Source organism: Nyctibius grandis, chromosome Z (assembly GCF_013368605.1).
Source record: "Nyctibius grandis isolate bNycGra1 chromosome Z, bNycGra1.pri, whole genome shotgun sequence".
NCBI classification, from domain to species: domain Eukaryota; kingdom Metazoa; phylum Chordata; class Aves; order Nyctibiiformes; family Nyctibiidae; genus Nyctibius; species Nyctibius grandis.
The window spans coordinates 22587767-22612362 of NC_090695.1; the positions used below are offsets into that span (position 1 = coordinate 22587767).

At 39.8% G+C, this 24596-nt stretch overlaps 1 protein-coding gene across 1 annotated transcript in view; it reads right to left on the reverse strand.

The window, feature by feature from the left end:
- The window catches only part of LOC137676916 (interleukin-6 receptor subunit beta-like), a 35340-nt gene extending 11085 nt beyond the window's left edge, over positions 1-24255 (reverse strand). Inside the window, exons 1-12 of the mRNA XM_068424046.1 lie at positions 24213-24255; positions 23967-24017; positions 20112-20223; positions 16626-16792; positions 15404-15543; positions 12616-12757; positions 12372-12454; positions 9573-9783; positions 7754-7912; positions 6601-6723; positions 5869-6021; positions 4037-4180 (exon numbers count right to left, since the gene is read on the reverse strand). Coding sequence (XP_068280147.1) covers positions 4037-4180; positions 5869-6021; positions 6601-6723; positions 7754-7912; positions 9573-9783; positions 12372-12454; positions 12616-12757; positions 15404-15543; positions 16626-16792; positions 20112-20223; positions 23967-24017; positions 24213-24255 — 1528 coding nt within the window. The remainder of the gene's footprint in view (positions 1-4036; positions 4181-5868; positions 6022-6600; positions 6724-7753; positions 7913-9572; positions 9784-12371; positions 12455-12615; positions 12758-15403; positions 15544-16625; positions 16793-20111; positions 20224-23966; positions 24018-24212) is intronic.
- Positions 24256-24596: the final 341 nt, after the last annotated feature.

The window sequence follows — 24596 nt, forward strand, 5'->3', positions numbered from 1 at the left end:
TGTTAAAAATGTGCTCTACACCTCAGCTGGGGACAATGGTCCTACCTGGAGCCTCTGGCAGAAAGTACCAGGGGAGACTCGAGGTCGACCCCTAGGATTTTGGAGTCGAGGATACAAGGGCTCCGAGGCCAATTACACTCCAACTGAAAAAGAGATACTGGCAGCATATGAAGGAGTTAGAGCTGCTTCAGAGGTAATTGGTACTGAAGCACAACTTCTCCTGGCACCTCGATTACCAGTACTAGGCTGGATGTTCAAGGGTAAGGTTCCCACTACCCATCATGCAACTGATGCGACGTGGAGTAAATGGATTGCATTAATTACACAGAGGGCTCGAATAGGAAACCCTAATCGCCCAGGAATCTTAGAAGTGATCATGGACTGGCCAGAAGGCAAAGACTTCGGAATGCCACCAGAAAAGGAGGAGACACGTGCTGAAGAAGCCCCACCATATAATGAACTACCAGAGGATGAGAAGCAGTATGCCCTGTTCACCGATGGATCCTGCCGTCTTGTAGGAAAGCATCGGAAGTGGAAAGCTGCTGTATGGAGTCCTATACGACGAGTCACGGAAGCCACAGAAGGACAAGGTGAATCAAGTCAATTTGCAGAGGTAAAAGCCATCCAGCTGGCTCTAGACATTGCTGAACGAGAAAAGTGGCCAAGGCTGTATCTTTATACTGACTCATGGATGGTGGCAAATGCCTTGTGGGGGTGGTTAAAGCAGTGGAAGCGAAGCAACTGGCAGCATAAAGGTAAACCTATTTGGGCTGCTAAATTGTGGCAAGATATTGCTGCTCGGCTAGAGAAACTAGTCGTGAAGGTACGTCATGTAGATGCTCACGTACCTAAAAGTCGGGCAACTGAGGAACATCGAAACAACCAACAAGCGGATCAAGCTGCTAAAGTGTTCCAAATAGATTTGGACTGGGAACACAAAGGTGAACTATTTTTAGCTCGGTGGGCTCATGACACTTCAGGTCATCAAGGAAGAGATGCAACATACAGATGGGCTCGTGACCGAGGGGTGGACTTAACCATGGACTCTATTGCACAGGTTATCCATGATTGTGAAACATGCGCTGCAATTAAGCAAGCCAAACGGTTAAAACCTTTGTGGTATGGGGGGCGGTGGTTGAAATATAAATATGGGGAGGCCTGGCAAATTGACTATATCACACTCCCTCAAACCCGCCAGGGTAAATGTTATGTGCTTACCATGGTGGAGGCTGGTCCGAAGGCAGTGGGGTATCTCAATTGATTGTTCACAGTCAGTTACAGATTGATCTCCTCGTTCTCTCTTTCCCCCCTTCCCACTACTGCACTTGACTAGTCTTTCCAATAAATCTGTCACGGTTTAAAGCTGGGCCAGCTATTAACCAGGTGGCAGATGCTCTCTGTTAACCCTCTCCCCCCGCCCCTCGCTAAGGGAAAGGGAAAGGGAAAAGGGAGAGAGACTTACGGGTTGGAAAGTTAAAACAGTTTTAATAAACTATAATAATGAAAAAGAGTGTAATAATAATATTGGAATAATCAAATATATCCAAATATATCCAAATATATCCAAATATATACAAAACCAAGACTGAGAGCTTGGAAATCCTCCTCAGACAGAGTTGCTCCCCCCAGCACAAGCAGAGGGGAAAATGCAGTAGTTCCCCCCAGCACGGGCAGAGGGCAAAATGCAATTGCTCCCCTGCCATCACACCTGCAGGCTTTTAACTGGAGATTTGGCAAAGCTGGTACCAATCAGTGGGAGACAGGAGGGCCCCTCCCTCCTGGGCCCCACCTCCAGGAGGCAGTGGGTTAGTGATAAGCAGGAAAGTGAGAATGACATGTATGGGATGGAATACCTTGCCGGTCAATCCTGGGTCACCTGCCCCGTCCACTCCTCCCTGCAGGTACAACCCCCTTCGGCTCTTCACTCGTAAGCAGTGAGGAATTTAGCAGTGACCTTGGTTTCTCTAAGACTAATTGGCCTGATTTGGGCCAAACCAGGACATCTAGATATATGTGCTGAATTCTTAAATCCACCATCCAAAGATAAACACTTTATAATAAAAAAAAAATTCCTATGCCCCATGCTATTATGTGAGCTATACCTTGTTTAACTGATGGACCTTGATGCAGGTCTGACTTCATAAGAAACTATTTGAGTGAAAGTGGCTTTTAATCTGTTAGAGGTTTTACTAGTAAAGTTTAGGGTTTTTTTGGTGAGATTCCACCTGGTCCTGAAAACAATAATATGGTTTGTGTATTTGGTAGGTGCCATGCTTTACCTGTTAGGAACATTAAGACAGTTTTACCTGCAGTCAGCCATTTGTCAACCCTTTCTGCGAACCTACATCTCCTATTGCCTATGTTAATACCTGCTCGAGATGCTTCCCTCCATCGACCCACCCCACTGAAGGAGATAAAGTGCTTGAAAGGTTAATAAAGGTTGATGAAGATCTCAGGTAGTAAGAAGAGTGCTGCTAACACAGGAACCAAAGCAGTCTGTGATGTGAAGAGTGGGTCAGGGTTGAGGTGTTCTTTACAGATAGCTAAATCAAAAGTTTCAAAATAGCACCAGGGAAGTGTGGTCAGTACATGATTGTGTTGCAGATTCTGACTAACCATATTTGCAAAAAGGTCACTTGCTTTTGCTTTTCCTACCCACCTGCCAACAAAAATTTCTTATTTTAAAATAAAACAGCTACTTAATGTTGCTTAAAAAGCTTATTTGAAAAGCTGCAAATTGCTTTGTTTCTGAAAAAGACTCTTATGACAAAGAGAGATGAGTCTCTTCTAATGGATTAAGTTACTTGTGAAATGTTGGGGAGGGGGAAAATAATAATGTAATGACTAAATTAAATGTAATTACCTGAATTTTTAGAATGTTGCATTAAATTAACACTGCATTTTTGTTATTTTAACGAAAACTTGAATCCTATCCAAATATATGTTCAGTAGGATGCATGGAATAAAGTCCTGCATAAAAGACCCATTGGAGACACTTTAATTTCTTGTGTTGGCAGGAGAAAGGATTTCGGTGTTGGGGAGGAGGAGGTGGAAACCCTATTGATTTCAAGGAAGATTTTAAATTTATTTCCTTTTTCTTTCTGCTTCACAGTTTCGACTATTCAGTTGTTTATACCTTCTTGACGTAATTCAAAAAGGGTGTAGTGGGGAGAAGCCATTTGCATACTTCTGTGTCTGAATTTCACAGGTTACTTTTCCTGTGGCTGATACTATCTTAGGCTGTTCTATTTTTATTTAGAAAGCTTCAATTGAGTGAAGCTGTGGTCAAACAAAAAAAAAAGGGTCTACTGCAGTGTTAGATTTAGTTTAACTGATAAGGTGTTAAAAATGTTTGAGAGACCATGTTTAGCCAAACTTATATGATTACAATATATGAGACTTTATAAACGTAACTGTACTGATCTTCTTAGCCTATCCAGGCACCTTTGAAAAAAGCAGACTTTGCCAACAAACTGTAGGGCCTGTTACATATAACATACTTAAATTCTTAGAAAACAGAAGATCCTTTGATTATCTGTCACCCGCAACAGGAGCAACTGAAAGATACTTTTTTTTTTTTTTTTACAGTTAATGACTCAGGGGTCTAAGTAGAAACCAATTTTACATGATTGCTCAGGATTTTGCCAAGAGCAAAGGCTACTGAACTTAAGTACTCACAGGCAGAATATTTAAACTGATGAAATTTGACACAAATCGTCAAGAAATAAAGATAAGTGCATACAGCTAGCATAAAAAGGTCAGAAAATGTTTCAGAGATAAGGAACACTAGCTAAGTCTTCCCTTCATGTTAGGTAATGAAATACAGGCAGCATTGTCCTGGGATGCATAGTTTACCTCTAACAAAGGAACAATTTTGTGTGTTTGCTGTCAGTAACTAAGGATTGAATAATAAATCTTGTGCATGAGCACTTTGTTACTCCTTGAAAGGAGGAAACCCTAGAGAATAATGTCATATGTAGTGCGTAAAGTAAGGACTGATGCTGGGTAACACAGATGCATAGAATTTCCACAGTACCGTATTTTGGAGTGCTGAAAGGTTGTGAAAGAGTCGGAGGTCCTTCGCCAGCGTTAGTGAATCCTGAAATCTGCACACGGTAGATGTTTTTTTCCTTCAGCCCAGTAAGACGGTAACTTGTGGTAGAAGAGTTGAGAGTAACAGCTGAAACACAAGAGGTGTTGGGCAAGGAGGTGATTAGATGAACTCTGATGGCTGAGCCTGTGACAGTATAGCTGACTGGGGAAAAGGCAAAATTTCTGTGCTCTAATCTACACCTGGAGGAAGCCATACTGTGCAGATGTTCTTTGGATGAGTACAAGATTTCCCCAAAATATTCATGTATATTTTAAATCCAGAGGTAAAAAGCATGAGCTTTTAACACACCAAGGATGTTTAGGTGGTGAGTGCAGAGGGCTGCGTATACTGCATGACAGGAAAATACACCTAACTTGCTGAACAGTGGCTTTCATGTTGGCTGTAACTGTTGACATAAGGATTAGACCCTATCACACGCTTTACTCTCACTACAGTAGTCAGTAGTTATTCACCTCAATTAATATCAGTGTTATTACTCATTCAGTACAGAAAAAGGGCTGTGCATTCTGCTTCACCTACTTTGTAGGGCTTTCAGCTCAACCTTTCTTTTTCTGATGGTGCAGTGACTGTTCCCCTGTCCAGAGTAATGCAACCAATGATGCTGTTGTATGTCTTTAACAGGGCAGAAATTACTTTTCCAGTTTGCCACTGTGAATTTAAGATCTTCGTAGAAGTGGAAATGGTGCTGTAGCCTATAGGCTTCCTTCCCCCATATTTTCCAATAAAATTTTTTTTCCTGCCAGGAAAACATGGCAATCGGGTGTCGTGTCAGTGTTGCATTGTCTGATCAGGGCAGAGGGGGGTAAAAAAAAAAAAAAAATTCGGTCCTGGACACTCTTCTTTTGTCTCCTCTAGTGCTTCCTGATAGGTATTTGGGGTAGAATAGAGTCCCCTGAAGATGGTGCCAGACCTCCTGCTAACTCTGCATACTTGAAGATTTTGTTACTTTTTACAGTCCTGTAAAAGTGTAGGCCAACATGAATTATAGAACCCTTGCTATTCTGCTTTGTCGGGTCTTAGGTGCTATTTGTCTTCCATAGCATTTCTTTAATTTTTTTTGAAAGTCATTATGTGCAAAGTTAATGCATTATTATTTATGGCAAGAAGACTTTCCACTGCAGACCAGAAGAAAAATGTTTATTAAAAGAAGTATGGGAATTTTTTTTGAAAACTTGAGTGGTTTGAGCTCACAACTATTCATTTATTTCAATGTGTAGAAGTTTCATCCTTTGTAGTTAAGCACAAAAGCTATCAATTTAAGAAAATGTTTCTAAAAATGAAATTAATAATAATGACTTTGAAAACAGGTAAGAAATACAAACTATATTCCCTGCTAATTGATTAAGAAATGAAATATACAGTTTCTTAAGTCCTCTAGAAAGGCTCAGAGTGAAGCTTGGCTGAGTTGCAATGAAACATAAAAGTATTGTGACTGACATCTTAATACATCATAAATACTGAGAATGTACGTCTTCCCTTCAGTGTTACTAGAGAATTCTGCAGTAGTCTTAGAACTGTAAGTTTTAAGGAAATATTTTCTTATCAATATTTAATTTGAGATGATATCTAGAAAATTCTAGGTATTCATAGGAACATGTAGAGCATTAAAGCTCTAACTGGGAGCTGACGTTTGAGAGCACTCAATTCCCATAGAAATCTAAGTAACTCAGCAGTGTGAGACGCTTAACGGTCTGTATGAAGCTTTTCTGTTGTGTCTCTGAGCTGCTGCTTTGTTCTGAGCAACAGTGACTTACGCAGAGACTTTTTCCTTGATGAATCTGTGTAGCTGATCCTGTATCCCTGGAGAAAGCCCAAACAGTCTTCAGCAGGTATTTCGGTCCACTTCACAAGTGCAGAACGCTTTGTGATATTCAGAACTGTCACATTAGCAGGACCTTCCCTAGGAACTTAAAAGTCGGGTAAGAATTTAAGTTCTGCACCGATACTTGTGCTATAGACATACAAGACTGAAACCTAGCTGCTTCCTGGAGAGCTCCTTGCGTTATTCAGGTTGTCAGAAACATAACGGGTAGAAGAGAAAGGAGAAATCCCATAGAGTAAATAAACCTCATCTTAAGCAATACCAAAGTAGGTAGAAATTGTGACTGTCTCATTACAAATGCTTTTACTCCAATAGCTGCAGCGGTACGCATTTCAACTTGCAAAGCAAGACACTACTGAATTGGGACTGGAAAATCTGACTTTGGCTACAGTTAAATTTCAGCTACACAGAGTAGTAACTCTGAGACTCTCTGTTATTTTGGTAATGTCATCTGTAATAACAATATTTCTGTGGACTTGTCACTAAGGACCAACATTCAGGTCATGCACTGCCAGTGCATAACTACTAGGACCAAAGGCAGTGCTAACTGGAGAGTGCTGTTAAGTCACCTGGAAAAGAAACATTGTGTAGGATTTCTTTTATTGCTGCAGATAGGAAATGAGAAGAAATACAAGGGATGAGGTTATATAAAGGGGAGGAATACCTCCTTCAACTGAGTAAAAGTGGGTCACTCCATAAGTCTTTTCATGTCTTGTGAAATTTTCACACTGACACACATCAGATGCATGTACCATTATTTTGTACAACTTATATGGCTGAAAATTGTCTGGAAAACAAATAAAGGCACATCAGGGTTTACTGAAAGTTTATAAATAATAAAGAAAGGGAGGAGACACAACAACTTTCTGTGTAGCTCTTACTTTCTGAGACTCAAAGCATAGTGTAAGTTCACAGTGCTTTACACTGAGTACAAAATATGTGCATCCTCTTCATTGTCTCTAGATGCATGATACAAACTATTTCAAAAGCTGAACAAGCATAACATGGGTTTACTTTTAAAAGATGTCAGATCTGCTTATAGCCTCCCTCTGGAAGGCTTGAGCTGCTGAAGAAGTAGGGAACTAAAATGGCTATAGATATCTTAGTTCAAGGACAGACACTTCTCCCTCAGCTAGCATATTTAAAAACAAACAAAACAACTAGATGTAATGTGGCAGTGCAGATGTTGCAGAAAGGCCAAGAAAAACAGTGCATTTATTTATAGAACTCTGAAGATAAATATCTTCGACTGTACATAAAAGCCAGTCTGGCATGGACTTTGCAAGAGTTGCCTACATGATTTTAATCAAGAACTTTGATGACTGTCCCATAAAGTGATCCCTGTCTGCAGCTCATCATGCCTAACTTGGTAAGCAGAATACTGGAGTTGAGAACTTAGGCTTTGACAAGGACAGCCACTGGGATAAAAAAAAAATCTAAGGGAGACTGTAACAGAGAAGTTTATATTTAAAGTTAAGTTTACCTAGGGACAAGATAAACTTTTTTTTTTTAAAGCCAGTAGTGTATATGTCTGCCTGGAATGTGAGTAAGGAGAGACATCACACCACCACCAGCAGCTTATCTGCATTTCTTGCCCAACTGTGACCAGAAGAATCCTACTGAAAACTCTGCTTTGTGCCTGCCTTGGTGTTGCTAAAAATTAGATGATGTCTCAGCACTGGACAAAGGTAAGAGTTGCACTTATCTGAATCTTCAGTTTGCTCTTAAAAACAGGATGAAAATCCTACCCACCCTAACCAAAAATAAACAATAAATAAAATTATGCCTCCATAGGTAGATGCAGTGGTTGCTGTTACCTAGTGTGAAATTTCCAATAGCCGTAGTTACTATTTTCATGCGCATATCCTCTTTATCAGTGCCCCAGTCAACCACAAAACATTTTGGATTGTATTCTGGAGTCCAGCTGACAACTGCATTAGTTCCCTGGTGTTTGACATGGATTTGGCCAGGCAAGTCTGTGAACAAATATACCATTAGAGATCAATAAGCAGGAAAGCAGTTTTCTCCTCTCTTGCTTGCTTTGTCTCCTTTGCTCTTTTTCAAAGATTATTCATTAAGTAATTATCATTGCAGGTGACCAGTACATAGAAAGGTTTACACTAATACGTCAATAAACGAAACTTAGCATCTAGTACTTTGCAGTGGTCTCAGGGACCTCCAGTGTTAATTGCTGTTCGTGACCTTTAATTCCCCACAACTGGAGAAAGGGAAACAGCTGTTTCAAGCCTCAGGAAGAGGAAGGCTGACGTTGCTAAATAACCTCCTGTGAGCTGCTATTAACTGCTATACATAGAGCTACTGTGTGATAGTGCTTATCTTGGGGAGGAGGAGAAGGGGCTAATTCTAGATTATAGCTATATAATTTCATATTTCATATACTCTGCGTTTTCTGCAAGGATCTCAAGCATTTTGACATTTTAAAAACCTGATTATCAAGCTAGGAAAGACCTTCTGACTGAAACTAAAGGCATGAGAAGAACAACCTGTCATTTTGGGGTAAGAAGTGGATCTTGTGGCAGACAGACAAAATTGTCCATTTAATCTCCTGTCTGAAAACCAATACTATAAAGTCCAATTAAAGAAAATGGCTGTACTAGCTGAGAAAAAGTTGTGCATGCTGAGAAGGAATTTATCTTGGGAATGCACTTCATGCAAGTATCTTCCCAGTAATTCATGACAAATACAGAGAACCTGCATAGAAGTACAACCAAATCTGAAACAGGCGTCTGGAGAGAGCCACGAAGAACAGGCTGAGAGGTTCAGTAAAATAGCTGTCAGTCAAAAGATGGCTTGAGGTGGTAGTGTATATTTCATAAGAAGAGAGCTGAAGCAGTCAAATGTAAGGGCAAAATCAAATTGTTAAGCCTTTGCAGGGCAAAGGAGAACAGAATGAGAGGAGTGTGTTATAAAATTCTGGAAAACCAATTAGTTGCAGCTGTCTGGAGATCAACAAGGGTCCTTGCACACTTGTTTACTTGTGCATGCTATAGCTTAATTAAAAAAAATCTTACTTTAGAAAAGAGATGTTTCTCTTGATTTGCAATAACTATACCTCAAGTTTACAACAAACGAAACTAGCTTATACTATAAGAAAAAACTTGTTAAATAGTTTTATTGTTTAAATGAAAAAACTGTGTATTTAGGTATCACAAAAGCTTACATCTTCATTGGAATATGACATGTACATCCTACCTATTCCTCCTCCCATGTGCCAGTGGGGGTAATACTGAAATAAAGGAGAGTAGCAGGTCTCTTAGTAGTTACTGAGGTAAAAAGCCATAGATTTGCACATAATTCTGTGAACTTTGTCCAAACTGCTGACATCTAGTTAACTTTAACACTCCATAAGCCCTTTTGATAGGTAAATCTAGCACAGTTATTTCTCTAGCTTGAGAAAACAAGAAGTGCTAAACAGAATGTTAAATTGCTTAGTCTGTTAATTTCTATAAAAATCCTTTCTTAAGAAACAATACTGACTCACTATGCAAAAAAATATCAGCACAATAGATGTTCAAGAGAATGCCTAACCCTATCCCAAAGACTGTCAAAAGGTAGCCTAGAGATTGCTTGTAGAACTTCTCCACCACTCAAATGAATGAATGATAAGGTTAGTACCTGTTGCAGAGAAGTCTGGGACAATGTAGATGGCTTGTGGAGATTCTCCTGCTTTGTTATAGGCAGAAATATTAACTCTATAATAAGCCATGGAGAGATTTAGAAGAACTTTCCTGTCCTTTAGAAAGATGCGATCTGGTGAATCTCTGCAATTGTTGGGTATTCTTTCCACATTAACATAATATCCAAGGATGTTCTCACTTTGTGTTGCCTAGTAAGAGGACAAAGATTATTATTCTATAAATGTTATTACATCCTGTGCAGAAAATAATGAGAAATTAAATTGTATAAACAAAATGCCACCTTTAATGACAGGGATAAAATCATACTGTTTTAATTAGGTCATTAGGAATCAATGAAGTAAAGCATTTCCTTAAAATTAAGAGCATGCTTAAACTGAGAGGATTTAAGCACAGGATTAAGTGTTTTGCTTAATTGAGATCTTAGTTATGTGTATCCAATTAGTAACAACAGCAGCGAAGCAGCTGTAACGTTCTCTACATTTCACTGGAACATACCCCTCGTAATTAGGAACTTGAAAGTTAATGAGAGGTGTTTAATTGCAATTTGTGCCTCCAGGAATCTTCTCTAGGCTCTGTTAGGCATCTGGTCTCTTTGAGGATAAATGCTAGTAATTTACTACAACTTTGGAACATGTTATATATCCATTGATACAAATTTTTAGGTGGTAGTGGTTCGCTCGTACTAATATTCATGAGAGACTGGAAAATGAGTGCACAGAAATGAGCGCAATCTAGATAGACAGAAACTGAACTCAATACCTGAAGGCCTGTGAATTCTGCAAGGATTACTTCTGATATCAAACTGGTCTGTTATTTCTTGGCAGAAAATTAATAGTGTGAAGATACCATAAAGCTGGAAGATTGGGTTAGTTATCTTGATTAAATAATTGGATACTTTTGGAGTAACAGGCTGGATGACATTTAGTAATTTAAAAGGCAGAGACACATGTGTTGAGAGAAATTACTGGTAAAGCTGGAAGTGCTTAAGATGGAAACAGATGTTTTTCCCAGGACAGGGAGGCAAGAATTGGTGCCATTATTTGAAGCTCTGGTAAAGCTGCTGGGGAAATAGTGTTATGGTCCTCTCACCAGGCTTTGAAACTGGAAAAGGTTTTTGTGTAGGAGAAATAATTCCTAGGATATGTGAAATATGAGGTCTAATGCACAAGAAGAAACAAGTAGAATTTAACTTTCTCATCTCAGGAAAATGGGACGGGAAAACACTAGCACTGCTCTATCTTGTGCAGTCCTGCAGGAGGTCCTGTGTTATTTGCAGCCATGAAAGCAATACATGTTGCCTGGTTGGGTGTTTAGAGCTGAAATCAGCTATCTTGTGCCTGTTGATCCAGACTGGAACTGTCTAGAGGTTACTCACTGATCATTAGCAAAAGCAGAGGAGCTATGGATAGCCTCTAACATCTTTAAGCTGTTTTCTTTGTTTCAGATCAGCTTGAACAAGTATGGTAGTAGAGCCGAGATTTTTTTTTTCTCTACATTTAACATGTTAATTATTGAGTGCACTTCTTCCCTCTGCCCCTTTGGTTTGTTGAACCCATCTGGACTGGAACCTTACTTTGTATAATAGACTAGTGTAAGTGTTATCCTGAATGAAGGTCCGAGCCCCAATACTATCTTTAATATTACTTTTTTTTTTTTAACTAAAGCATTTAGGCAGAGAATAGTTTATTCTCTTAGCTTAACATTTAAATTGGCATATACGGTCTATGGCTTTATCACAAAATGAATCATTTACTGTGCAGCTTTGCCTTCTTCTCAGGAGATAAGGGAAAAAGGGGATCTTTCATCCTTATCAGGAGATGAGGTGTCCATTTCCTCTTCTGTCTTTTCTTTCCCTTTACAAAAATGTGTGGGTAACTACAAAACTTTCCACATCTTCTGATATTTCAAAACTCTGCCAGTCTCTGTCCTTTCTGCCAGGGATGTCCCCTACGGCAAACTTCTTGGAGTTTGTAGATGCTCATTCTCTCAGAATCTAGATAGAATTAGTTAGTCTCCATGCAAGCAACTCTAGTAACACCTTGCTCAGTGAAATTGCCTGTGGGCCCCTTGACTATACATTCATGACTGTCAGTTGTCCATTTCTTACCAAGAGAACTTCAGCTGGTAAAACTGACTGATCTGCTGTAGTCGGTCAGCTGATAATGACTCCTGCTGCAGAAGACAGGATGACTCTGACATGTAGGTTGGAACTTTAAATGTCATTATGGGAAGCATGCAGCTAGATGCTGTACGTCTAAGCCAAACGCTCTTTTTCCATTCTGATTATAATGTATTTACACTTCTGAATTAGTAAATTAGTAGATTTACCAAGATTTTTTAAAAGGTTTTGGTCTCTCAAGAATATGAGTGCTCTTTAGGAACACATGAAACACAAGGTGTGTCACTTGTATGTGATAAAGACTTATGAGGATCTTTCAAGGAAAGTTTAATTCTAAGAGACAAAGTTGAGGCACACCCACTTTTAATGCAAGCTGGAAAGAATCTTTATTCTAGTCAAAGATGTTGAACCCAGAGACTGGTGTTTTAATAATTTTTCGAGTTTATATTTTGGTGTAGTTTTTCCTTGCTGGTTTCTACCACCTAAACCACCACCATACAAATGCAGTGAATCCTTGAAGAAAGAGTACAATATTCAATGTCTTTTGCTTACACAGCGTCGTCTCTATACAATGAGGAAGTATATTTTTTTCCTATAAATGAATAAATTAATAGCATGGACATAACAGAAGGTACCGAGACTCAAAGTGAACTTTACCTCCCACTTCAGAAGAACACTTCTTCTGCCTGGAGAGATTTCTGTAGTTGCACTATATGATATTCTTGGCTTGTTCATGAGTTCTGGTAAATGTGGAAAAAGGTGGAGATGTGCGGTTATATGCATCAGTTTGATCTTCATATTTTCAACAGTATCTGACAATGCTATTTCATATGATACAAAATCTGAAAAAGCTTTTACATTTATGCTTATTCCCAGTAGGACAAAACTATATTTCACTTACTGTGAGGGACCAAAATCTCTTTACTCCAAATGCAAACACAGTGAAGACCATTCTTGGCTACGCATCTGAGCTGAACAACGTATGAAGACATAGCGTTTAAATTCGAAATGGTGACATTAACAGATTTGCTTTCTACAGGCACCTATAAACAAATGATATTTAATTTATGTCGCAGCAATAAAACATAATCTTATATTAACTGTTTTTTTCAGCCAAGGACCAGTCTTCTGACTGCAGCTGAAAGTAAGGGTTCCTACCATCAAAGAGGAATTACTACACTTTTTAGCCAATGTCTTTTCATTCTTTCAAGGCAATACCTTCTTTTTCACAAACACATTCTGCTCAGTCAGGACATGTAAGCAACAGTTTAGGTCTTAAATATTGCTTTCAAAACCAATTAGACATTATATATACACTGAAAAATAACAACTCTGAGCCTTGTTGGCATTCTGAAGAACAAGATGTCAAGGTCAGATTAAATATTTTTTAAAAAATCCCCTTATTCTCAAATGTTACAGTATGTCTAAATAGATCTATGTGACTGACATGGTAACGAGCATGGCTGGACTGAACGTGTGGCTTCCTATGCATTAGCACTACAGAAGTAATGTGCACCTGCAGCTGATGATGCCACTGGAGCTCCAGTGACTGTACAGGGAATGGAGATTGCCTTGAAACAAAGATACCACCTGTGTCTAAGGAAATCCTGAGCTGAAAATTGTAGGAGAAAATATGATTGAAAACTGTTGCTATATGCTTGAATTATTTTACACTCTTCCGTAAATGTCCACTGGTGGCCGCTATCAGAGCACAGTATCCTGCATTAAATGGACCTTTGGTCTGATCAGTCCTAGGTGTTATGATGTTTTTGGTAGAAGTGCTATTGCAGATTGAAGTATTTGTTTTAGCCTTTGTCTGTTGTGAAGTTTTGTTTTCTTAATTATATATATATTTCCAAAAAAAAAACCCCAAAACACAAACCAAACCAAACAAAACCCCACCCAAATCCCTGACTATTAGGTGACCAGCTCTTCTCTTTTGTTTTCTGCAGTGCTTTCTTTTTTTTTATTGAAGTTATCTAATTAACTTCATATACTTTTGCTAATAAAATTATCTTGGTCACAAAAAAATCCCACAACACATAGTATTACAGAAAGACTCCAAATCTCCTACAGAATTAGAGGGAAGTGAAATGGATTTAAGACCCAAGTGTTAAATTACATTACATGTATGCTAATCCTACTCTTGATAAATTCTTATTTCTCACCTAGCTTTATATATCTGTTATGCTTGTATGCCCATGCTCACCCTTTCCCTCCACTTCCATCTGTAAGTGCAGCCTACATTCATGTGAGTATGAAGAGTGCACAGCCTAAGTTCACAGGATCATCTGGGACATGGGAGATAATGAATATTCATGAGCTGTAGTCTTTCAGTACTGGTCATTCTCATCACCCAGTGTGGCTGTCTCTACCAGTCCTTCACATTATTAATATGACTCTCCTGTCTCCCCTGTCTCCAGAACCTGTAGGACATGCATTTTTACTGCTCTTAACTCTCAGTTCTTCCACATGTTGCATACCAGACTGTCTGCATGTGGTTGTCTATCTATCTCACTACTGGGTAGAGTATGCTTGGGTATCTGGCTGTCCTAAAATGGTCTAGGACTTGCATGTCAATGAAAAAGGGGACCCCTCCAAGACTTGCACTTTCCTTGTACAGAGATGAAACCTTTCTTACATAGGCCTCTCATAGCACTCCTTCTAAAGTGCCTAAACAAAGTGGCAGCCAGCTATGAGACAAATGGAAAAAATACCCTAGGCCTTCTGGTACAAAGGGAAGAACATGGGAGATTCTCGTGGTACAAAAGAAGCGGAGAGACTCCTAGGAGAGCAGAGATAGCCAAGAAGTGAGAATAATTGGTTTTTAGACAGTTTTCTTCTTGGGGTTCTCTTCTACCTGATAAGCACATGTTCTTCATCAAACTACAGATAACAGAGCTTGAAAACCAGACAATTTCAGGGACTCAGTGATACAAATCATGTGAATGTACATGCCTGCTGGTGAAGCCTTTGCATGATATGCTGGATGGCAAGGGGCAGGATAAGCAGCCATGACTGCTGCATGCAGATTTTACAAAAATTATGACTTTTTTTCAATCTTTCTCTTAGTCACTTTACCTTTAGGTACTGCCCTCTTGCTGCACTATATTCTCGCTGTTGCACATCCTAAAATGTATCTGGAACTGATCTTGTATTACAGAGAAATTATTTCCTTTCTTGTCAAAGAAGGAAATCTGGAAAACTGATGCAAAACAAAAATGTGTAAGGTATGAATTGTTACCTTAAAAATTATAGCAACCTGATTCCTATCTAATCAGTTTGAAAATTTAATGGTACCAGCAAAAAGAGTAATATTACCCATCACTTAAAGTCTAATCAGGATTTAAGTTTGTATGGCTTTTCTGATATCCTCTTCAGCTTTTGCATCGCTGATGGTTGTGTCTCATTGACGGGCTAATGAACCAGCTGAAATGCCATTCTGTTTTTTTTTGTGTAAAACTATTAAATCTTTCTTTCCCAAACAGCTTAGGATCTGTCAGAACAAAATTAAGAGACCTTTGTGAGATTTGCCTACGAATTGTCTGCATGCTGTGCATCCTTGCTATCCATGTTGTGTGTGCTCTTCAGAAGCATCCTGTTGATGTCCTGCCATACGTGCAACGTACGGCTGAGCTGATAGTAAGGCATCTCATATGCTCAAACGATTGTCATCTGGAAGTACTTACCAGCATCCACTGAGTGGATTCTGTGAGTGCCTCTCTGTATCTCAGCTCATATGGTGTAGGAGTTGCAGGCAGGTCCCACTTTATTATCAATTGGTTTGTGATCTGATGAGCATTTATGTTAGATGGTGTCAAGCACTTCCCTAAAATGGAGAAAATGCAGCTGTTACAAATGCAAGACAAGCAGGAAAGCTTTGGTAATTACGTCTGTCAGGTGTGGTTTATAAAAAATAAAAGACTTGTCACAGAATACTGAACACTGAAAGACTTTAAAAAGACTGGAAATAAATAATTACTAAATCTTTATGAAGTTCCTCTTGCCTTTTTTTTTGTGAATGCTTCTACTGATTTCAGGAAAACCTTTTTTCTAAGCAGGTGCTATTCTGAGTGAGTCTGAAAGGCAAAATCAAAACGTCACTAGTACCTATAATTGTGAATTGTATAAAAAATTTCCAGAACAACTTCCAGTTTCAGCCACTGTGCTTAGTTATATAATTCTAAGTGCAAATACATTTTTCTTTCCCTCCAATAAGCACAAGGTGGCCAAAAGCCTCCACAGGAGGTCATAGTGATAATTTGGGTTGTACCGGTTATGCCCCCCAGCAGTGAGAAGCACAGTTTTTTTCTTGGTCCATGATTATGCTGAGAAGGTGAAGTTTTGGGAAGCTCTTAAAGTTATCTCAGTGATCAGATACTATAGGGAATCTTTAAATAAACATCTAAAGGACATAATAAACAGGATTTATTTTTTCATAACTTCCCTGCAGCACTGTGTAATATGTAAATGGCCTTTGAAAAGAGTTGAACTTTGCAAAGATTTCTCAAAATAGCTAATACTCTATAATGAGGATTCCTTAAGTGCATGGTACTGAGTCAACCTGCTCTCTGTAAACCAATAACGAAGTTCAGAAAACCATCAAAGAGAGCACAGGAAGCTGGTTAAGTACTGTACACAAATATCACTACATACTTTTCTGGATGTGACTATTTTATAGTCTAGCAAATGATTTAAAGCAAAACACTTCTCCTGTAGAAGCTGATAGACTTCTGCTATTGACTTCAGTAAGGATTTCATCCAAGGAAGCCAAACTGCAGCTCAGCTTTCTGAATCAGTAAAAATAACAAGTGTATATTGTGAGTTACAATTTTGGAAATAATCTTTAAGAAAATGCTTCCACTGCTTCAGCTGGGCACTGCATTAACACAGCTCATGAAGATGCTGTACCTGCTTCGCTTGGTGTAACTGAGATGTTCTTTCCTTTCACGCAGCTGTCATGGGCGTAATTCACTGCTATCCAAATAGATGCAGATCGCTTCATGTAGAGATCCTTTCGTTCTATTGTGATGGAGGATGATGATGTGTTTCGTCGAAAAAATTTTGGTATTCTGTCCCTTTGGAGAAAAGGAAGCAGAATGAAAAACAAACATTTTATTGGATTATAGTTACTCTTTCCTCCTCCTGCCCCAGAAAGCATCATTACTGCAATTGATAGTTTTCCAGGTACCTATATGCAAAATTCAGCATCTTGAAATCTTGAAGGCAAGACCTAAGCAGCTTGAAACAGAGAGTGTAATTCCAGTACCCTAGTAACTCTAGCAAATTTAAACAAGCAAATCCTTGTTGTTTGGTGGAGAACTGTTGAATTCCTTAAACTTGTAAGGCACAGCATGATACAAGACAAAATACGTATGGCCGCCTTTTGTACTTATAGTGGGATATAAAGAGCATTTAGAAGATAGGAAATTAGATTAGAAATTACTTCATAAAGTCTACTTGCCATCTACCATAGGGGCATCTAAATTCATTTTGAATAGCAAAATTTCCCAGTTACCTGAATCTAAATTACCACAAAGGTATGGAAAAACCTCTCACGAGTTGTATGACTGTCTTCTGACTTTTGTTCCTGCAAAGCATCACAGTCTGACAGAGGTGTTTAAATGCCACCTCAGTCATCAGCCCTGTAGACCTCCTCGTATACCTAATGCACACAGTGCAGAAAGTCCAAGAGGCTTAAGACTTCACATAGGAGGCCATTCTTGTTCTGCCTAAGTTTTTTTCCCCATCTTTCTCTCGTTACTCTCTGCCACACAAAGGACAGATTTTTTTCAAGGTTAAAGCTGTGTCAGTTCAATGGTCTTAAAGAAATGGGCCTGCATACTAATAGCCTAACTACATATTTCAAGTATTAAATGTGCTGATCATGATACAATATTTAATATCTGAACAAAACTGAACAAAGAAGGTTCCCCTGTCTTCTGCTTCAGACTAGTTGTGAATCAGCCATTAATATTTCAAAGCATGATTTCGAGTGCTTGATTGAAACTTTTCTGTGGGAGTGTTTTTATTTAATCCTTTTCTTCCTGACAACTAAATCATAAAGAGGAAGGATAAGGAACAATTTCAATGTCAAACCATTGTTACTTGCAGAAAGGGGTGCTGTCCTCTTTTAGGCAAGCAAAAAGCCCTTTCAAATGTTTTTTGTTTTCCTTTTAACCCAATAAAAAAGGAGAAAGGAAGTTCTTCTTTAAGACTACTGGGTTGAAGCGTAGGAGAGAGATTCAAGTCCTGTCTCTGGCTTGGGAAAATCAACATCTCTATGAGACAATTACCTCCCTCATGCCCCACCCGCCTCCTCTTTCTCTCTGTTTTCTGCCTTCTCTGTTCATAACGTCAACCCTGCAACCTAGGAACAGCACAGTCTGATTTTGGCTGAGGACTCTAAGAGAAACTAGCTTACAAATACCCCAGCTGATAGCATCTCTAGAGAAGTAGAGCTGTTTCACAGGTGCTTCTCTCCTTCCAAGAAACTGGAGCTCCTGGAAGACCCAAGAAGCAAGACAGTAAGTGCAGTGGAGTTTGGTGCTTACTGCAAGTCAGCACCTGCTGCTACCTCCAGTGGGAAAGTATTGAAGGTGATGGGGGGAGTAACCTCGGCCCTGAGGTGGCTGCTTTGCTCTTCTGCAACATGCAGAATATCACCCTGGGGAATTTCCCAGTGTAATTTCCTTAGCTTTAGGAGATGCTCCTATCCACAGCTCTTTTTTAATGCAGAGTGGTGGGTTATGTGGCAAAATAATCAGCAATGAGTATCAGAATTTGCCAACGGCATACAATGTTGTACCCTGTGTACCCCATGATATAGTCTCATGGTGAAGATCATGTCTTCTGATCTTGCTTCTCTCTTTCTAAACATACACTCAATCTCATGGGAGATCCCAAATATGTAAATACAAAATGAGGAAAATTCATTTTGTAATGCAGGTACTGAGACAGAAATCTGCTTATTTTTTTTTTTAACAAACCAATAGGCAGATGTTGATTTAATCTGCCTATCTACATTTTACATGGCTTGTTTGTTTTAGCTTTCTCAATAGTGTTTCAAACAGTATGTTGGAGGCATGGAAAGATGTATAACGTATTGAGTTTGCATGGCAAGTTTCGGCAATGGGGGGGCTAGAGGAGTGGCTTCTGTGAGAAGCAGCCTGAAGCTTCCCCTGTGTCCAACCCAGTCAATGCCAGCCAGCTCCAAGACAGACCTGCCACTGGCCAAGGCTGAGCCCATCAGCAATGGTGGTAGTGCCTCTGTGATGACATATTTAAGAAAAGGGAAAACAACCTGCACAATTGCAGCCAGTGAGAGGAGTGAGAATATGTGAGAGAAACAGCCCTGCAGACACCAAGGTTGGTGAAGAAGGAAGGGGAAGAGGTGCTCCAGGTGCCGGAGCAGAGATTCCCCTGCAGCCCACGGTGAAGACCCTGGTGAGGCAGGCTATTCCCCTGCAGCCCATGGAGGTCCACGGTGGAGCAGATATCCACCTGCAGCCTGTGGAGGGCCCCATGCTGGAGCAGGTGGATATGTCTGAAGGAGGATGTGACCCTGTGGGAAGCTGACACTGGAGCAGGGTCCTGGAAGAACATGTGGACCCGTGGAAAGAACCCCACACTGGAGCAGGTTTGCTGGCAGGACTTGTGACCCCGTGGGGGACCCACGCTGGAGCAGTCTGTTCCTGAAGGACTGCACCCCATGGAAGGGACACACATTGGAACAGTTCATGAAGAACTGCAGCCCATGGGAAGGACCCACACTGGAGAAGTTCGTGGAGGTCTGTCTTCCATGGGAGGGACCCCACACTGGAGCAGCGGAAGAGTGTGAGGACGAAGGAGCAGCAGAGACAACATGTGATGGGCTGACTGCAACTCCCATTCCCCATCCCCCTACGCTGCTTGCGGGGAGGAGGCAGAGAATTTGTGAGTGAAGTTCAGCCTGGAAAGAAGGGAGGGGCGGGGGGAAGGTGTTTTTAAGATTTGTTTTTATTTCTTATTATCTTACTCTGATTTGATTGGTAATAAATTATTTTTTTCCCCAAGCTGAGTCTGTTTTGCCCATGACGGTGATTGGTGAGTGATCCCTCTGTCCTTATCTTGATCCATGAGCCTTTTGTTATATTTTCTCTCCCCTGTCCAGCTGAGGAGGAGAGAGATACAGTGGCTTGGTGGGCACCTGGTGTCCAGCGAGGGTCAACCCACCACGCTCTTACCAAACTCTTACCAGATCAATAGGTATTGATGAGATGTGAACAAAGATTTTGACCAGTATTGTGTAACAACCTACAATGTGATGAAATACCTTGGAGCAAAACTCTGGCAGTTAGGAATCGTGCCGAACAGCAATGACAGCTTTTTGTTTTCTGAAATTACTTTTAGACTTACCATTTTAAGAATACAGTATAGTTAATCGTATTCGGAGCACTGGGTACTGGCAGCCAGGTACAGGTTAGATCATCACTTAGTTCTTTGTAGCATACCAATTCATTGTCCCAATCTGCAAGATGAAAACATGTGGACCAGAACAGACCCATCACAGGCAACTGTTTATCATTAACCAGTGCGAGGTGACCATGAGAAGCAAAACCAAGTACAGAACAGGCAACAAAATAAGAACTAGCTGTGTGAGTCCTTATGCCATGTTTACTCTCGAGGCAAGTAGTTCACTAATGTTTAGAACAAGGAACAAAAACATCTAGAAAGATTAAACCTTATCGGTCCTAATGTTTCCAAGTAAAACCTAGTTTTCCTACATGAAGGTAGAAAAGGATAATTCTTCCTGTGTTTTATAATGCGTTTACCAGCTGTTATGTACTCAACAACATACTCCTGAAATGCTTGCGATGGTGCTTCCTACAGCTTTGATATTGTTACACCTTCGAAGTGTGTTTGTCTCCTATAATAGTGACATCTTGGTCACTGCTTGCCTCTGCACTTATTTAAAGCTTAACTTTTTTTCTCCAGTTTTAATGAAATATCTTTTGTACTTCTGGAAACACTACTGTGTTATTTGGCACAAAAATTGCAGAAACAAATTACATAAATTCAAGGAGGCATTACTAGATTTTGGCCCTCTCCTTCAGGGAAAGCTATTGCAAGGTAATCTCCTTAAACCAGATGACAAAACTACTGTGAACTTCTGCCCTAAGAGACGTTAGATTTTTATCTCCCAGCTCTGCTCTGGTTTCACACCGTTCCCATCTGACAGACAGCACCTGTCTTCCCACCGTGTTTCTGGAAGTGCTCGATTGTTTGCTGAAATCTCTACAAAGCATTGGCTTCTGGTGGGTTACTCTTGATATGGGGAGCAAGTCCCTTCCCTGGGGGAGTTGCTGTGGCTTGAGAACCCTGGAGAACCAGGAGCATCTGCTTTGCAAGGGAGGGAAGTACTGTTCACCCACAGGATTATAAACTGGAGTTGGCAACAGCTCTGCATGGAGCAGTTTATAGACTGTTAAACACAGATTTATAGACATTTTTGAAAGTATAGGCCAGAAATGATGGCACAGACCCTTGTGAATCTTAGGAATGAATGCCATGCAATTAAGTTGGGGAAAGAGAGGAGAGAGACTGCATTTTAGTGAGTAACAGCAAGGGCCAATGGGATGTTTCCGTAATTTCCAACTGGCAAGAATTACTGTGGAGTTTCTTGCAAAGCATTACACCCTGCAGCGTAGGGCTGAATATCAAGAGTAGAACCAATTGACTAGACTCCAGAATTACCCCAAAACCATCAGTTGTTTCTATCTGGAGTTCAGAACAATGTACTATTGCTGGAGAGTAACAATATGCTGCTTATACTACCAGCTTCATAAAGATCACATTATAAAGCAGGAGGAGCATAAGTTTATGTACAAAATGATTCGTGCTTAGTTTTTGGAAAGAAAAATACGTTTTTTTTTTTGCAACTGAACATACCTATTTTTCAGGTGAAGGGAAATTAAACACTGATAACATTCTTAAAGGAACTCATTTTTAGTCTCTAGCGGTTAAGCTTATTTCAGTATTTCAAAAATCTCTTATCAGAAATAGTAGTGATAAAATATGACTGTTCTCCTTTTGCTTTGTGTCTTACTGTCCGAACTATTAGTTCAGAAGAATCAGCCATGATGTCTCAAAGTACCACCCACGCTTTTAAAAAAAAGACCCAGAAATATTTTTTTTTCCCCTCCAGAGAAGAAGATAGGGAGCTCAACAGGTATAGCATAATTAAGGTGATAAAAATTATTTTTTCCTGATGAGCAGAGCCACGTGTTCTTTATATCTATTAGGTTTAACGAATTGCCAATAGGCCTATCAATCTTGAATAAGAAATGTTTTGCTATTTGATAAGTAAATATGCATATTGCTAGAGTTGATATTACAGCATGGTTATGGTACAGCATAACACAGGTTATGAGATAAAAGATCAGTCCTCCTCTTCCTCATTCAGAGCCATTTCTTCCTACAACCCAAGTTACAGAGTATCCTTTTCATCATTCAGATGGCAGCTGTATATTTAAGTTAAAAACTGACTTGGACCAAAAAGTGTGTGAGATGAGTATAGCTCAGGCTTTAATAACTTCACCTTTCTTTCTCCTACTAAAAGAAATGTGCTTGTCTAATGAAGTTATGCTGCATCAGTTTAGGTGTGTGCAGCTTCCTTTCAGGGAGGTGGAGACCAGGTCTTCCTTGTTTCTACAGCAATGTGAATAATTATTGAAATGTTGCTTTCCTAGTCTGACCAGCAAACCAAATCCTGGCTACCTCACCCATGGACATGGTGCTCTAACAACTAAAGAAAGCAGCAACTGCTCTCACATTCTTCTCTTTTACTCTGAATTAAGCCTTTAATTTACTTGGTGTTTCTTTGTTTTTGTTGTTGTTTTAAAGAAACACCTGAAAACAAAACCTTTTTGGAACTGCTGTAACACTTCATGTCAATATTTTTGTAACACACTGCTCCTGAAACTATTTGAAATAACAGTTGTGGAAAGAGTGACGAGAAGGAAACGTTTTCACTTTTCTACCAAATTTCTTCTTCTTCCCCAAATAATTTCTATTAACTGAGATCCAAGTGGTGGCCACAGTGTTGCAGACCTATCTCTACTTGTAGAAGAACAGGGGGTTGTACTGTTCCTCATGTTCTCAGTCTTACAAAAAACCTCTGGCCTTCTCTCTGAGCTGATGGTATTAGAACATACAAAGAAAAAAAAAGTAGATTTTATGTGTGGAAATAGTGTATTAGCTCAATTAACACCCCAACACATCACCCTGCTGCCAATATAGTGAAGTTCTATGGTATTTTCTCCAGATGAACACAATGAATGCTACACAGTGGTTTTTTTCAGTTGTCCTATTTGTGGGTATTAGTGTCCACATGCACATTCAACTTTATCCTAGAACTTTTTTGTTTTACTGTTTTTACTGTTCCCCTTAAAGAACATGCATATTATTAGTTCTTTCCAGCCCTACAATAGTACTAGTCCTGTACCATTACTGTGCTCCAAGAGCCATGCAAAGAAAGAAAAAAAAATTCCCTGTTCTAAAGACAGCACAATCCAGTTTCTTCTTAAAAAAAGAAAAGCATAATTTTTTCACTCTAGAACTTTTTGGTTTTCTTCTTGTGTATCTGGTGTTCTCAGTAATGCTTTAGTAGAATTTAGTCTGATTGGCTAATAGCAAGGACTAGAAAACTACCCATGGCTAATTTCAGAAAAACATGGTTCTGATGATGTCTTATCCAGTGCCACTGTGTACTCAAAAACCCGTCTTTGCTGTGGCTCTTAGCAAGTAGGGTATTTCTGGCTACAATAGATTCAGCATGAAGTACGTCAAATGACAACCACCTGCTGTGTAATAACCTCTATTGAAATGCATTGGACTGATCCTTTTTGCCACTAACAGTGATTTATCCGTTAAATGTAAAGCGTGAATAATTGTCACACATGAACATTACTGATTCTATTGTCTTTTGAAATCACGGTAGTTTGCCCAGAGACTACACACCAGGTAGGAGTGATTCACAGCTTGTTGATTACCCCTGCGTGGCGGTACACGGTCTACCATCGCACAGACGCACGGGTCTGTGCTGCTGGGGGTGGGTTTTCCCTTCAGAAATCTGCAGAAGGTTTATTTTTGAGATAAAAAAATCTCCCTTGCCAGGCGCTCGCAGGCGGTGCACGGCAGTGCTGGCAGTGGGGTGGCAATGGCGCTGTCCGTGTGGTGACGTGGGCAGTGACGTGAGAAATATTTACCCACCTGCGAGCCGCTGGCAAAGTGGGAGATCCTGATGTATGCAGCTGCAGGAATCTGGGGAACAAACAGGAATCAGTTAACAAGGCAACTGTAAAAGAAATAGGAAAAAAACGTTGTTGGCTGTTGTTTCTCCTACCCACAGGACTTAATTCGGTCATGACTTTGGTCATGCAGCCTTGCCTTTGAGTAGTGTTAAGAATTTTTATTATTTATAAGCAGTAGTAAGTTATGCAGCAAATGAAAACTCACCTGTGGCAAATAAAAAGATAGCTGCGAGCAGAGAGTTCTTCATCTTCTCTGTAAAGAAGCACAATGATTACCATCAACATCACACTGTCTTCAGCCTATTTTTCACACTTCCTCTTCAAACTTCCTATTCATTCCACCACCTATACTGTTACTAGCTGAACACAAGTAACAGGTTTATTAATGACAATGTGAGGGACACTTGAGCTCTAAGGTATTAATTACACTTACAAAATCCTTTCTGAAAACCACAAACTTTCCCCCCTTGGTGTTTGTTAAGAAGTCACTGTGAGATGCTTAATGGTGTCTGAGATAGCAGCAGGGCAAACCGAATTAAACTTATGTAGGTACTTCACACTCCTTTGCAAATCCTAGCCTAAATGACAG